The 16,605-nt window shown below is 37.2% G+C and overlaps 1 protein-coding gene across 10 annotated transcripts in view; it reads right to left on the reverse strand.

Moving 5' to 3' along the window:
- Positions 1–264: 264 nt before the first annotated feature.
- PHLDB2 (pleckstrin homology like domain family B member 2) overlaps positions 265–16,605 on the reverse strand; it is a 79,868-nt gene continuing 63,527 nt past the window's right edge. For 7 of the 10 annotated variants that reach the window (XM_074536026.1, XM_026796717.2, XM_026796719.2 and 4 more), the window contains 8 exons: positions 15,973–16,072; positions 11,693–11,728; positions 9,781–9,988; positions 7,913–8,003; positions 7,345–7,491; positions 4,802–5,021; positions 2,181–2,266; positions 265–1,487 (listed from right to left, as the gene is read on the reverse strand). In XM_074536026.1, coding sequence (XP_074392127.1) covers positions 1,347–1,487; positions 2,181–2,266; positions 4,802–5,021; positions 7,345–7,491; positions 7,913–8,003; positions 9,781–9,988; positions 11,693–11,728; positions 15,973–16,072 — 1,029 coding nt within the window. In that variant the 3' untranslated portion in view covers positions 265–1,346. The remainder of the gene's footprint in view (positions 1,488–2,180; positions 2,267–4,801; positions 5,022–7,344; positions 7,492–7,912; positions 8,004–9,780; positions 9,989–11,692; positions 11,729–15,972; positions 16,073–16,605) is intronic. The other 3 variants (XM_014271025.3, XM_005492558.3, XM_014271022.3) reach the window with 1 other exon arrangement.

Here is a 16,605-nt window from a genome sequence, read left to right on the forward strand (position 1 = left end):
GTAAGTTTCAATTATAATCAAAGAGAACCTCTTTAAAGTCATAATATGACACTTTCTTGAAGTTAATTTCAATTAAATACTTTATCTTTTTGCAATATTACTCAAGGACTTGGAGGTGATTTTAAAATGGGAGACCGCTGCACCCTCAGTATTTTTGCTGTTTTAGGAATCTCAATCCCTACTACTTCAAACTTTCAGTTTTTTATTCATACACTGCTTAGTGTAAACTCTTGGAACTCACCTCTCCTCTTTTATTCTATTTGACAGCATTATTCTGTGCAGATGTACATTAAACAACAAAACAATTCTCTGGGACTGAAAGCTTGGCTCCAAAGAATTCAGACAGGTAGAGATTTTGGTGCTGACTTCAAGGCAGACAATATTTGACAGATTTCAACAGAGCGTTCACTTGGCACTGAGTAACATTAGAAGGATACTGGGACCTTATATATAAAAGTGCTGTAGAGTCCAGAATCAGCTTATTCTGTTCAACAGGGAGGATTTTAAAAATCTCTCTTTATGAGGAAGTTAATACATGTGTTTCCATTTCTCATCCTTGTGGAAAAAATGCATCTTTATAAAGCTATCCCTCTCAGGGTTTTTTTGTTTTTTACTTGTTGAGCTCCATAGATGTGAACTTTAAACATAGAGTTGTTGCCACAAAGTGTTTGAACACAAAGAATATAATAATTTGATTACATTAAAAGTCATTAAGAGTTTTGGCACTGTCCCTTCACAGAAAGTTAGGTACAAGTAACAATATGAAAATGTAAGGGACTCGTGTAGCTCTTTGGCTCTGTTGTAACATTTAACTACTAAGGCAAGAACTGTGTGGACCTTAGGGCTTCTTTTTTGTTTGTATTTCTATAAAATACTCAACTAAAGGTTTTAAAAACTCACCTAATCATCTATAAATGTCAAATGTTGTATATTAAAATATATGCTTATTACACCTTTTTGTTTCACTACTAGAATTTTTGCATACCAGTAGGAACACACACACTTGTAAACTGTTCTGTATAAATTTATGAAGACATTCTCTGTATACGAGAATTTGTAGAAACTTATCATTCAACCAAGATTCTGTAATTAAAATTGCCTGATTATCCATTTTGGAGCACTATGATTCTCTCAACAGCTTTAGGTCATTCATTCCTATAAAGATCAATTACAACAGGTAACAACCCCCCCTTTTCCATGCATTTGTAACCCCCTCTCAATCTGAGCTTTTAGGGTGCACATCATAAGGAGGACATTTCAGGGTATTCACTAGCTTTTCAGCTGTCACTAGCTATGGCTAACTTCATTATTTATGTTATTGCAGGATGCCCTATTGCTCCCTTTTATTATAACATGAAGTGAGTGTAGCCTTCTGCGCCTGTAACAATGACATCCATCCATATCCTCATGGCTTCTGGAGAAGGAGCAACCATGTAGTAGATGCGGTCATGGGTCTTAACACTGAAAGTCAGCAGCGGGTTGGGACTCTCGAATAAAATGCAAAGAAGGTATCAGAAGAGTGAAATCAAAGCTATTTATTGGTATCAGAAGTGGATTTGCTTACAGGGATATTTATGAATAGGGTTAAGAAGAAAGATGAAGTGCTGTACCACTGAATCTTATATTGCAGCAGAGATGCATTTAAAGTGTTTGTAGCTACCATAAACACCTTTTACAGCATTTTTCCAGTAGACTATTATACAGTACTACAGGGCTCCAAGCTGTTGTTTCATGCCCAAATAAGTAACTCCCCCACTCTGTCCAGTGGCTTCCACAAATTGTTCATAGCTCATTTAAATTAAAAATGAGAGGCAGGGTGTGCCATGAACTGCTGGCACAGTTAACTCCCTCCCTGGGACTGAGGTGTGCAGCCAGCCCTTGAATTGTTCAAGCCACTGATTTCAGTGGTCTTGCCACTGGACTAGGGAACTCCTTGCAGGAAAACTACTTTGCAGGTAGACACTTATCTCTGCTTCCATCAGTATAAAAAAAGCCACCAAAACAGTGCTAATCACTGATAAGCTTCCTCTGCCTTTTCCTCCACTCCAGGGTTTCTTTTTAAGTATTTGTTAAGGTTTTATCCCCTCCAATAATGTTAGTTCTCCCTTTAATTTTACAGCTGCTACATACTTTGAGTACTCTGTGTGATAAATGGTTAAAACAACAATAACAAAGTTTACCTTATATGCATTCTTTAGATGATCATAATAGACTTCTTCAATAGCTTGAAAATATATTACACCTTTTAATTTAGTTTCGTGTTTGTCTAAAACAGAAAAGAGAGAAATTACCTCAGAACTGAAATGACCACTAAGAAGCAAAAGCTTAATTTGCATTTCCATATATATTCAGCTGATAAGTAACTGAATAAACAGTTCTGCTTCTGAAATCCCATGGATACCTTCAAATTTTCTTACTAGTTTGTTGGTTTTATTGAGAGATGCATTTTTGACTTTAATATGTCTTCTTCTTCACCTAGTTTCCAAGGATAAAAGCTTTTGTAATTTCCTCATCTATTTGCAAGTCACTCCCTTCACTGAGTTGGCTAAAAGTTATGGAGGGTATTAGCCCACAGAAGGACAGATGTCTCAGATATATCCACTCTTCCAATTCCATGAAAACCAGCCAGAGTTCACACAGTTCACAGGCTAAGACCTCCACTTTGCCTTGAAGAGAAAACTGCAATGATAATCAAATTTTCAATACAATCGGACAGCAAAATCTTTACATTAGAACATAGTTTGTGCATGTACTTAAAAAAAAAAAGCTTCTTCACATGTGAATTTAAGAGTCACCACTAAAATTTTTCACAAGGAAAAGGAGCAGGGCAGGGCAGCATCTTCCTGCCATTTTCACTCCATTTTCCTGCAGTGGAGAGAGAAATTGTTAAGAAGCATCCCAATTGCATATGGACACTGAAAGGCCAACTTCCTTTTGTTCCCAGTACTTTTGTATTAGGGGAATATAATGTTTTCTGCCCCCAAGTCATAGTATCATCTCAACACTGAACAGTCATGCAGAACATCTTTATCAGTCCCAGGAGGGATTCTGCTGTCATTCAAACACTTGGGGAACTCAGCTTACATCCTATGTGTAGCTGCAAGCAATTCTTAAAGCTTCATATGATGGCAAAATAAAATCCCAGAGAGCAAATGATGCAGCTTTAGGAATCTTCCTGCCAGCCCACAGAGAAGCAGAGCTGAAGCACTGATACAGGATTATGAGATCACAGCACACATTATACTGAGATAAACACAGCACTGTACAAAGTGTGCTGTTTGTGCACCACTAGTAAGCAGGGGACCCACTCTCTTTTCAAGACCCACCTGGGGCCTTGGTTACCAGACTATTTCAGGTACCCACAAGCTCCCATTGAAAGTGTCTTGGTAGAGTTCCCCGAATGCTTCAGTTCAGAAAGTGCAGATGCTTCAGTCACCACACTAAGCTGTCAGACTTCAGGCTAAGTTCTTGGTTCAGTGCACTGGCAGAACTAAAGCATTATCTCAGGACATTCACTCAGAGTTCAATTACTCTGAATTTGCAGCACCAATATTTATTTTGGAAATCTACTATGTATTTAAAGATCTAAAGATCCTCAGTCATACAAGCAGCAGCATTTTAGTGCAGCTGAGACTCCTCATAAAACTATGCTTGTTGGCTGGAGTCTTTGAGACATTAGCAAAAGTTTTCTTTGGTAATTGAGATTACATTCTGGCAACTATGATGAACTCAAAAGTGAAACCATTAAATGTTAACATAACTACTAAAAAAAGACAAAAACAGATCAGTACCAAATGGGAACACTACTGTGTGTTGCAAGCCTTCCTAACCAATAAACCAGATGTTTAGAGCAAAATAAAGAATGTTTGTCACATTCCTCACTGTATTACTGCAAACTAGTAAGAAATACTCAGTGGGTATGTAATGAATGAATGTAATGAATTCAATTTTATGCTCCTTAGAAGTTGCTGGAAAGGAGTTATGTCAATAAAGTAAATGAAACTGTTTGGGTGGTTTTTGTACTCGGTGTTTTCTCCTGCATCTTAGCAATAAGCTGTCCTGCATATGGCTATTTCTGGCCTCTCTGAACAATAAATATTCAGAGTACAATGCTATTTTTGTAGCTTCCTCAGAACTGAAACTTCAAAGTCAAACCACTGCGTATATTTGCACAGCATTTGGAGAAATAAGTATGTTCTTAAATTCCCCATTTCTAGGTTTACCCTAAGATAAGAAAGTAATGTAATTCTTATAATGGCTTGAAATATTGTGTTACACAACTTCATGAACAGAAACACTTTTGGACTATTGTGCATTCTTAATCTGAAATTCCTTACACTTTCAAAATAAGGCAAACTCAAAAAGTCTACCTTTCTATGTTTAATTTCCTGAAAACCTTTTCTTCACACTAAGCACAGGACTATGAAAACATTCACTTCAATTTTCACGGTAAATATAAATTATATTCTTGTATGAAGGGTACAAGAAATCATTCAGTCATTGAGGGAAGTATATACTATTTAAAAATAAAATATGTGGAACCATTATTCTGTGTACTTGTAACTTGACCATCTTCCATTTTTTCTCTTGCCTATCTGCATCTCCTCCTTTATTTTGTTTTGTATGCTCAATTCTGCCTTACCTGGCATGAGAATTGAATGCTATAGGCAAGGGTTCACATGACCTCTAAAGGAATGGATGAAATGGAAATCTAAGTTTTATCTGGATTCCCTACGTGTTCATAACTCAGCTGAGTTTGATAAAAAAATAGATGTACCCAAGTAGCAATCCTGAAACTTACCTGCATAATAAGTAAAAGTTCTCTTGTTTCTGTCAAAAACAAACCACCGTTTTTTCCATGTTTTAATTTTCCCTCCCATTTTAATCAGAAAGCCTCGGCAGGTTTTCTCAGTGAGAGAAATGTGGTAACAGGTCTCTATGTTGTGCCCAGCTGTTTCAATGTGACTTCGTAGGTCGAAGTCTTCCTTTCTAATGGGCAAATAGCGAGTCAAGGGGCGGGCCTACAGGAAAGAAAAGAAAATTATATTATTTTTAAGAGAAGCCTTATCATCTCCTACTCTTTCTGCTGGGAAGACATAACTAAAAACTGCTTATTAAAGTTTAAGAATAAATGTAAGAAAAATAAAGAGCTGTTACTGCAGCTGTAATTTTCTTGAAAAGAAAAATCCATTAAACTTCTAACTTTACAGTGTTGGACAACTTTGTAAAAGCCAGATATAGTATGGAAGTTTCTTGAAATCAACAGCTGATAAGCTGGTAAAACAGAGGCCAAAGCACAGAAAAGCTGTCATAGAATTAAGACATTAATTAAATGTAAGGGTGTGTCACTGCCTTAGATGAAGTCCAAGAACTTCATATGTAGGATGTTAATCAAACTCTTTGTTTCTCTAAGTACTCACTGCACAGATGTCACTCTTTAAGTTACTGCTACAGGCATTGTTATGCAGAGTATAATATATAAATAAGAACATGCTATTGCAAGAAACATTAATACTAGGAATGAACTGTAGTTGCCAGTTAGTTTCACAGAGATTGCAGTGAACAAAAGAGAATTATTTTCTGCTGAACAAATTAACTGTGATAACTAGTTCACATCCCTCTGCAAAAGGCAGCAAAGCAGTGCAGAAGACAGTGCCTCCTTCTTGATTGCAGTTCAAGACTCTGCACCAAGCCCGGATAGTGTCAGTTGGGAGAAAAAGCAAGAGGAGATAATGATTTAGAAGCTCTGCCAACTGAGGGAATATTCCTGTTTTCTGTGCCTGAAGTGTCTATGCACGATCATTACCCCGTCATTTTAAACACAGAAGACAGGTCTCCCAGAGGAGCCTCCTGCTGCAGCTGAGGCAGAGGCTACTTTGGAACAGAAGCTAATTTTAGATGCTTTCAAGGATCTGTGAAAGGACCATCTCCCTCTCTCTCTCCCCCTGGACTCCAGAGAAATCAGTGACCTGAAGAAACTAATCTGCCCCTGCTCCATTCCTCAAGTTAGCCTGTTAAATCCCACTGTGAGTCTCAAATCGAAGGGATTTTCCCTCATTGCATTCTTAAGAGCACCTTGGTTCAATAGGAGCTGTGCTGCTCACAAGAACTCTAAGCACCCTTCTAAAATTATGCAGTTCTGTATGATACGAGCTGGCACCGGCTCTGGCAAGTGCAAAGATTGCCTTCCTTTCATTTACATTTCTAAGTGTCAAAAGGTGCTGGGGAAAAATTGGTCTCACTGTACAAAAGAAAAAAAAATAAAAAAGTCATTCATTTTTGACAGATAAGTTTTTGTCTTCCTGCCAATTCAGTCTTCTTCTCTCTGCCAATTAGCAGTAACTGATAGGATATTCTATTACAACACATGCATGCTCTAGTTTGGGTTAAAGATATCAGCATTGCATTGCTGTTTATGCCATACTTGAGTTGTCAACAAATTTCTTAGAAAAAAAGGAGAGAAGCAAGTAAAATTTAGCATTCTTGATTACATTTTATATGAAAACAAATGAATGAATATATTTAACTAGAAACAGCTGGTGAAACAACAGCAAAGGCAGCACAGATAAAACCAGAAAGATATTCCAATATGATATGGAATCTTCTGCACTCAAACATGTCTATTAAGATAGAAACATTGTCTTGCTCTGGTATACAAGCAATGACTGCCTAGTCATTTGCTGTACCTTATAGATACTACTGGTTTTGAAGAAATAAACAAATAGTTAAGACACTAAGCCTAAAGAAAACTCAAGGTACCTCTAAGCACAAAGAAGCAGCAAAAATATGTAGGAGGTAACACTTGTTAAATTAAGTAATGTTTCTCATGTTGTACAGTCCCATTAACTTCAGAAAAAATAATATTTACTCTGTACTTAGGTGTGGAGCTGAAAAAAACTTATTTGTCTTTTCTGTCAAATGTTTGAAAGTAATAATTCACATTTCAAGGCATTTTATGTATTAAAAGAAAAAGCAGAACAAAAGAATCCCCCCTCCCCAACTCCACACCAATGGTTTATAAAATTAACACATTCACAAATTTCTGTTCTGGCCAAAAAATTCTGCTCTGCCTATATTCAATAACAAACTTTATAGGATTAATATTCATACTTTTTATATAAAATGCTAAATAGATGTCTATGCTGTTATCTAACTTTAAATGAATACTTGGCTCCAAGAGCCCAAATATACTTTTAGCAAAACAATTGCACCTCAGAAATACTAAATCTATCTGTTCAGCTAAAAGCAGTTCTGTTTACCATTGGCAGAAATACACTAAGTCCTTTTCCGTATATGAAGGGGAAGTCTTGCACTTCAAAACCATTTCACATCCCCATATCTGACCTGTGCTCTTTGTTTCTCACGTATTTTGACTTCTTTTTCAATTAACTTTTGCCTCTGGCTCGTTTCTTCCTCCAATCTTTTCTCCAGTTGCTCCCTGCGGCGTTTTTCTTCTTCCAGAGCTCGTTTCTTAGCTTCCATCTCCTGTTCCTAAATACCACAGCACACAGAACTTCCATTATATGCAAAACTATAGTGGGCAATGTCATTTCTAAGCTAGGGCTAAATACCTTTTTGTCCCTAAACTAGGCAGAAATATATATCCAGCACACTGGACTGAAATTTGGAATAAGAATTGCAAATAGAAATGAAGTTTCTTCTTAAGCAAGTCCCCCAGAAGGTGTCAAACCAATGCTGAACAAGTTTCTGGGGATTTTGCCATCAGCTTGTCCTTTGAGACAGCAGATATTGCATATGGGCTCAATGCTGTAGTGTGAGGTGAAGCCATGGAGGAGGAAGAGGTGTTTTTTAAGTGTTTATTAGGTGTAAGTGGGGTGGGTTTCTATGTTGCATTAGGAGAATATTATCCAAACTTACATGTCTCCTCTTAGTTACTCAAAATTACACTTACCCTGGTCTCAAGCAGCCGAGTCTTTTCAGCATGTGCTTGTTTGAGAAGTCTCTCCATCTCCTCTATTCTTGCAACATTTGTAGTGCTAGCACTGCAAAAGACCCCATTATTTCTTATTTAAAATAATAGCTGGTATTTAAAAAAATATTTTGCAGTCCAACATAATTTAAGAATGGAGTTGACAGTGTTCAGATCCAATTCAGTGCAGTAGCCACTAACAAAAAAAGAGGTCTCTTTGGTGAGTTGATAAATGACTATAGCAGTTCTGTTTCTTCTGTACTTTGAGCACCCACAAATTTTATGCATTTCTACAAAAAAGTTTCTCTTGCCTTAAACATGGTAAAATATAACTTACACATTTTAAATTGGTGAGAACAAAGCATCATAAATTGTTTTCCTTTAAAGTCTGATAAGGCTCAAAAATATGTTCAAACACCACCTAAAACAGTATGAAGTAATTTTACTTAAGGGAAATTTTGTCAAGGAAAATTAACTGGCTATCTTCCAGAATTTATCATCAAAATCAGCTCACACTCTTTTCTTCTTTCACCAAAGTTTGCCTTGTGAGAAACAGAAAGATCTGTTGTAAAGGATTCTTTTATGGTTTTTGTATTGATTTGGGCTATTTTTTTCTTTGTGTTGCTTTCTTTTGTTTTCCTTCTGGCGTTGCCTGCAAGAGTCAGAGGGAAGCAGAAGAGCAAGCAGTACCAGTGAAATTCAACAGCTGTTGGGGTTTCCCAGTCCTGGGCTGGAGCCTGGACTTACAGGATAGTAAGATCAGACACACCATCCTCCTTCCAAATGGTCAGAGAAGGAAGTCAGAGAGAGAAAAGTTTCATATCATTGGCACATTAGCTCAAAGCACAGAGTTAGTTCCCAGCCTGTCTCCAGCTATCAGAGACTTGTTGATTATCCATTTAAAACAGAAATCCTCAAAACCCAAGTCCTAATGTTTTTCCTTTAAGAAAACCAAATCCAATGTCAACCAATGCAAAAAAGCCCAAGCAAACCAGCCGGCAGAATGACTGTCAGTGGTATTTTCTAAAACTTCACACTGCAGTGATAATGACATTGAAGGGGAAATCAGGGGCTTCCCTGCCACAGCAAAAAGATGCTAACACTACATGCTAGCCAAAAAAGCTGTCCTTGTGTTCACAAAGTATTCATAGTGACAAAGCTGTACTTAATCATCAGCCTCTAGTTATGCTTGTGAAACTGCTGGGGCTGGACTGTGAGCAGTAATGGAAGCACTACTAATGTCAGATATAAAAAATGGACTGTCAGGAGAGAATGTTTGCACACATTTTTGAGACTCATCTGGATTTTTAACACAGATCATGGAAATTCATTTCGTCTGAGAAATGGTGTCTGAGCTGACAGCCTCTGAAGATGAGTAAAGCAAGCCTTTCAGTGTCATCTCTTCATTTTTACTGACCCAGAAAAGGGAGAGGAAAGGGCAATAAGACTTTTGGAGGAAGCCTGAGTGTTTCAGCTTAAGCACCTAGTTAGTTAACATACTGGACTTGTGGAACAGTGTACATCGTCAATGGCACATGTCCCTGAAAAGTTTCCTATCAGAGGAAATTCCTTCCCTGCAGTGATCAGGTGAGGAAGCACTGATTGCTCTTCAGTAAACTTCAGCATTATCACTTAAGTTTTGCATAGTTTTATTTTCATCTTTCAATAAACAGGTGAGATGTAGTTAAACCCGATTATGAGGAACTAGACAAATATAATGCCTGTCTAATGATCTTACACATTTTCTCAACCAATCAGCAGCATTCACACTATCACAGTGTACATGTACATCCTCTCTTTTTTCGTATGACCCTATGACAATTGCAGGATCAGGAGGAAAGAAGATTTACCTGGAAATGTTATCTGGTGAGCATGCTGATATGCTTGTCTCCATACTGTCAGAGCTGTCTAAGCTTAACGTGTCAAAGGCGTGGTCCTTGTAACTACGATCTGGGTAACGGAAACTGTTCAAGTATACATTGGATTCCGATGCTGTTCTGCTGTAAAATTCCGGAGACTTCTGCCTTTGGTTTTCACAGATACGCTGATGGTTATACCCTATAAAGTACAGAAGAAACACTGATTTCACACAAAAATTATGTCACAGAAGCATAACTTGTTAGCAGCACAAGCATTTTTAATATCACCTCAGAATTAACTGCACAGTGACCAAGGTACTACAAGATTACAGTTAATTTTACAAGTTAATCACACTGAAATAAAAGCTTTAAATACCTGTTTTATCTATGATGGATTCAAATATATGTGCATTAGTACAAGTGACTTTTCAATATATGTTCTTCTATGGGTATTATGAAACTCTAATTTGAAAAAACGATATTTACATTTTAAAATAACAATTAGGCCTAATCTGGAAAGTTATGTAGTTAAATCCAGGAATTTAGAAGAAATTGACACTGACTAAATTAGAAAAAAAAAAGAAAAAAGTCCTGATATTCAGTATTCTTAAGTACTTGTCTGGTTGACTTTATTGAATATTAATTTTATTTTTTTTCTCTTTGGGAAACTTTGCCTTCTGGTAACTGCAACAGGACTTTTAGTTCAGCTGAAATAATACAGGCTGTTTCTTACAGAACCATAGTTACTAGTATAGAGGTACTTTACTGGAGTTTTGAAATTGCAGTTCATCCTATGGAATTGAAGCAGATCCTTATAGCTCAATGATTCTGAAGAAAAATAAGGTTCATGCAAAGGTTCTTTTGTTATTTTTCCACAAAAATATTTTTTTCTGAAAAGTCATCTTCCTTGAACACAGGGAACTTTGGCAATGTGTCCTTTAAAAATGTCTCTTTACAATTATTTTTATCTCACGTCTCCATTGCTCTTTAGAGTAATGCAGACTTTGAGAGAGGTTGTTGAGCTTGCCTGATGAGGAAGAATTGTCATTTTAACTGCTGAAGTATTTTACAGAGCTCTTTAAGATTGTTTCATCTATTGATTACAAATGCAACTCCACTGCTCATCTTTTCCTTCAATGAATGCAAGTAGTGAGACTTTCTAATAGTTCTGATCATTAGGTTTGTAATATTGTCTGCACATTTCTGACCCAAATTCTGAGCTGCTGGCAGAGCTGGAGATTAAGAAGGATTGACAGACTACACAAAAACCTCACATTCTTACAGGAAGGCAGCCACTGACATTCCACATATTTAAGATAAACAGACATGGGAAAAATGCAGACAAATGTACAAATGCAGCAAGGTCCAGATACAAATTTTTACTAGACACCATTAAGACACTGATGCATGAAATCATGAAAGCATGCTTAAAGTGCAGTGTTCTTCTGCCTCATTCTCATTCCCTATCTGTGCATACCAAGTTACTCTCTGGTAATTTTGCCAAGCCAGAGCTGGGAGAGTCCCAGTTCAGAGAGCCAACAACTGCAGCTATCTGAAAAGTGTGTCTTCAGCTGAATAATTAAAGCATGTCATTGAAGAAACTGTGCCTACAAGCATTTCCATTTCTCCTCACTTCCCTCTGTACCATACAAGGCTTTCTTGGAGATAGTTAAAGCTGGTTTCTAAGGAACTAATAAGACTCACTTGCCATTTAAAAGAACGCTGAATTTAAATCAAAAATTCAGTTGCATCGATTAGTAAAAGAGACAAAAAGGACACAAATACACCTCAGCAGTCACAAATAATAACATCACACAACACAGGTGTTACTGATTCACATATGTGGTTTGCTTTTTCCCCCTTATTTTGACAAATGCTTCCGTTATTGCAGATAAGCAATTACCTTTCATACGTGAACCTTTGGAATGATTAATTGCTCCTGTGAAATGGTTATCAATGATTCATTAGTGAAAGAGAGAAAAAAATAAATTACTAAAAAAACTTAATTCAAATGCATGTTTTTTCTGATGAGCCCTCTACAAATCCTTGCCTACTCAGAAATTTTAATTCCATATTTTATATTTCACTGCAAAATAAACCCGTCTAAAAGACATAGAGCAGCATAGCAATGCTACAAACACTCTACCTCTTAAGATAAAGAACCCATTTTTGAAGAAAACATTCATTAGTCAAATTTATGCAATCACGCAAATATAACTAAACAGTGGAAGAAAACATTTCTTAGGTTGCAAAATGAGATGCATTCACAGAAACAAAGAATAATTCAGTGTTTGTCTTTTATCTTTATGCTGTAAGCAGCATGAACCTCAAAGCCGAGGATCTGCTGTGTACCAGCACCACAAGGCTTCACAGCTGACCTACCTCCATTACAGCCACATGCACATACTAGGCAGCTACAATCTGTTGTTTAAGGAATTTTTAGCTGCTCAGAGCCTATTCACTCAACATGCACTTAAAAATATTCGACTCCTTATAAGATCCAGTACTTAACTAAAATTTCCCACAAGCCAAGATTTTATCAGTGAAGTCTAACCTGATACAAGAGCGAAAATATTTGTTGTTGCATTGGTTTTACTACAGAGTTCCACTGCTCTGCAGCAAACCTGTAAACAGTGTTAACCTTAACAATGTTAACAGCCATACTGTTGAGAAAAATATTGCAAAAACCCATAAAGCCATGTCATCAAAGAAAAATACTCCGAAGAAGTTACTGCAGAATTACAAAATCCAGATATACCACCACAAAATTATAGTGAGGGTAGAACTAAAGGAGAAAGCTGTTATTAAAAGTTGCAGTGTCAAGTATGTAAAAAACCCACTAGTATTTTATGAAAATTATCCCATTACATTTTTCTTTTATTTTTATTTTATTCGTATTCTTTCTTCTTTCTCTTTTTTTTTCTTCCCATTTGTAAAGACTGACATTAACATGTCAAGATAAATTTGTTGTGTGGAAACATGCCAAAGTAGGAAGCTCAGGTCTGTCTACCTTGTCACTGTCACTCACAGAGCTGCAAAGATTTTTGAATTTTCTGCTCTACTTGTGTGGCTATGAGCAAAGAAGCGAAAAATTAGGCCTGTGCAAAGCCATAGCTCTGCAGATATTAGCATGAGTCAGAAGTTTTTGTTGTGACAGGTTATTTGACAGCAGGAAAAAAGAATTTTTGAAATGCTGTCATTATTTAACAATTATTTAAAAGTTTTTCAAGAGTCTAGGAACTGCTTGATAGTGCTGATGCAACTGGTACTTTTGCAAAAATATCCCATGAAGAATACAGCCAGGGAAGGGGATATTTTCATACCTTTTCTGTTTTTTCCTGAGTTTGACAAGAAAAAGACTGAAAAACAAACAAAAAAGGCTGACTCCTTTGAAAAGTTTCTAGATTGTTTGTACAAATATCCCTTGCTTGCAGTATATTGTTTTTTTAATACAGAGCTTAGAAAGGACACAAATAATCATCTTATTGGCACATAAGTTCTCTGTCCCAACAGCTTTGTTCCCAGCACTGTCTGGTCTTACACCTTAACTCCCAGCTAACCATTCCTTCTTTCCTTCTGGAGTCCATCCTACAGTCAGGGGGACTGCATTGGCTAACCCTCCCTCCTTGTGCAAGCTACTGGCACCCAGCACTCCCTGGGAGCTCCAGGCATCCACCTGTGCAGGGTGAGGTCTCGAGTTGGTACCAAACAGCAGTTTCTTCACTCTGTTTTTGCATATGGTTTGGTTACAAAGACATGTCCACAGGAGGTCAGTTTATAAATACAGTCTGTCAAAAATACCTCATGAATGACTGGTAAGAAATGCCTTTTCCACTAATGATTTACAACAAATATGTGTCCTCTCAAACATTTAAGTTGCCCTTAACTCAGGCTGTGATTACTGACTGTGACTGTTTCTTTCAGTAACAATTCTTGAACTCCTATGACTGAACATGGTTTGGTAATCCTAGAATAAGGACTGTTTATTACTTTGAAATCCATGAAAATATTTATTACTGCATCCAGCCTAAAATTTATTCATAGATATTGCTTGTTCCTGCATAAACAAAATGAGAATGAACTCCATGTTAAAACCCAAGAGGCTGTTGTTAATTTCCTGATTTCACTTTTAACTGTCCTTTTTTTTCAGCTCAGACTTTTACAGTTATCTTCTTGGACTGAAATAAGAAAAACCAGAGAAAGCATATTGGAGAAAACTCACTTTGGACTACGACTAGTTTAGTGATAACACTCAGATAATATTTTTAAACCAGCTGAGCTGCTACTGCCTCCAGCCAGCCTTGAATATACTTGTTTTCACATCTACATGCACACACCAGAACATCTGGTCTAGAAATTTGCTCAATGCTGTTGAGCTCTAAGGAGCAGAGGAAGGTACTAACACCACATCTGGAGCACATCATCCTCTTTGGATAGCAGTGTGTGGGTCACTGCTTGATAGCCAGGGCTCCAGACTGAGTGGATAAAGTGGCATTTGTCGTGTGAGACCCTGTCTTCCCACTGAACCCAGTTCCAGTGCACTGGGTGCAGCTCTATGCCCAAGGTATCAGGAAGCCAAGACACCCATGTTGTTTGCAATAGATCACCTTGGAAAACTGACAGAGTGAAAACTGATGGAGTGAAAGACCTGTCAAGTGGGGAAAGAAACACAAGGAAAGCAAGTGCTGACTCACTACACATGACAGGTAGAGAACACTTTTTATCTATTCATCACCTTTTTTTAGGTGAACAACTAACTTTTGGAGCAGGAAGATTAGAGAGCTCATATTTATCACTATAATCAGTCTCTATACATTTACAAAGTTCCATTGATTTGTCAGCGTATCTTCTGAAAAGTATTCACTTATCCTGAAAAGGCAAACCTGATCTACCTGATCTACAGGACTGCTGACATAGCATCTGACTTGATTTTACAGAAGTATTTCCAATTTTAAATACTTGATCTTCTCTTGCTAGAGTTTAGCCAAGACATCCCTCTTGATTTTCAGACTGAAATAACATCACAATGATGACTCTGAACATAATTGCCAGCTATTCCACCTTTGCACACACATTACATCAAAGACTCTTTCCAAGCCGAGCATGAAGCTCCTTTCTTATTGCACCTGAAATATGTAAAGATAAGTTAGCCACAACACTGCAGGTTCCTGTAAGGCCTGCTGCATAGCTAAAGCTCAAAACCAACAAATTACAACAGGATCAGCTCTGGAAAGGAGCATGTCATGATCCTTTTCCAGCTTACTTGTTCCATCCCTGTGTTGAGTCATCTTTGTGCATACGACTGACCTCAGTCACTGCGACCTTTAATAACAGCTGCAAGCTCTGACAAGTCCTGTAACAATGAGATGGATCTAGCTCAGCTCAGGCTCAGTTAGTGTAGCTCTAACAAGGACCTCTTGCACTGGTATCGACAATGGTGATGCAGATGCTGGAAAGAAACTGATAGATGGCACTGAGGAGTGCCTCTTTTTGAAGATGGGATACTTATGAATGATATGTCTCACTAAAGCAAAAAAAAATATATGTACCAACTCAAGTCAACACACAGCGGACACAGAATCCCATAGCCTACAAGATCACGTTTCAGAGGTGTAGTTTTTTTTGGATCCAGAATTGCTGAGCTCCTATTAACAAACCCAGCCATCTATCAACAACAGAACAGCTCTCTCCCTTTCTGTTTTGTAGCCTAAATATTTAAGACCACTTATCATATACTTATAATATCACAGTCACAGCTTCTCAAAGTTATCTCTCTCTGCGGAATTTACCCAGACAAAAACATGTGCCTGTGAAAAACAATTTTTAAGATCACAACATTAAAAAAAAGGGAAGAATAAGAAAGAACATGTAATATAGTGCTTCAAAATCACTTGCAGAAATTACCCAGTTAACATAATGTGTATTTTCAATATAGTTTTCTTATTTACGGGATTATATTTGGTGACCATGCACTTAAAAACTACACATGTACCTACATCATAATATTAACCTCTTATTATGCCAATATAAAAAAAATGAGTTACATTTGGAGCTTGTTTTTGTCACCAAGAAGTACACTTTTATTTTGCAGACCTGTTGATCATAGCAACACTAGTTTCAGGCTTATTTTTGAAAAATGGAACACTAATTTTAAAAAGAAATGCAACAATGAAAAGGTATTACCTTTGTGCATCCTTCTTGACTCCGACTCTTTGGTCATGGTTGCCAGGCAGTGAGGAAGTACGCTGCCACAGCTGTTGCTCTGTCCTAATGGTAAATGTCCCTGCAGGAAATTTTGTAAATACGTGCTTAAAACTGTATTTCAAGATTTTTTTTTATCAGCAATGGTAAAATAATGTGCTTTTTCATGGATATTAGTGTCATGTCATATCAATCAGCCAGCTGTGTACAGTGTCTATTAGGCCAAAATGTTTTCAAAACAGTACCTCCACCCTCCTGCTGTTTGCTGACTGACCACATCAAAAATAAAGAGTATTTCCCCTTTATATATAATTTTATCTTTACCATTTAGAGGCCTTCAGTAGGAAAGAAAACAACAAGTTGTGTCTCTAGAATCAATTTAAACCAGTCAAAAAATATAATCCTTGATATAGAAATTGTGTATTTATGATTAATGTTCTACAGCTCAGCATTTCCAGAGGTCAGAAGAATGGCCGAAAGTACAGATGGTTTCACATACATTCCCATTTGTTAATGACCCTCAAGTCATTTCATAGTCAACTTCATGCGTGAATTTGGGGGGGTTACATAATGCTTAGGGCACTACCCAGCCTTCCCTGTAACCCAATGCAGGAT

Source organism: Zonotrichia albicollis, chromosome 2, assembly GCF_047830755.1.
Source record: "Zonotrichia albicollis isolate bZonAlb1 chromosome 2, bZonAlb1.hap1, whole genome shotgun sequence".
NCBI classification, from domain to species: Eukaryota; Metazoa; Chordata; class Aves; order Passeriformes; family Passerellidae; genus Zonotrichia; species Zonotrichia albicollis.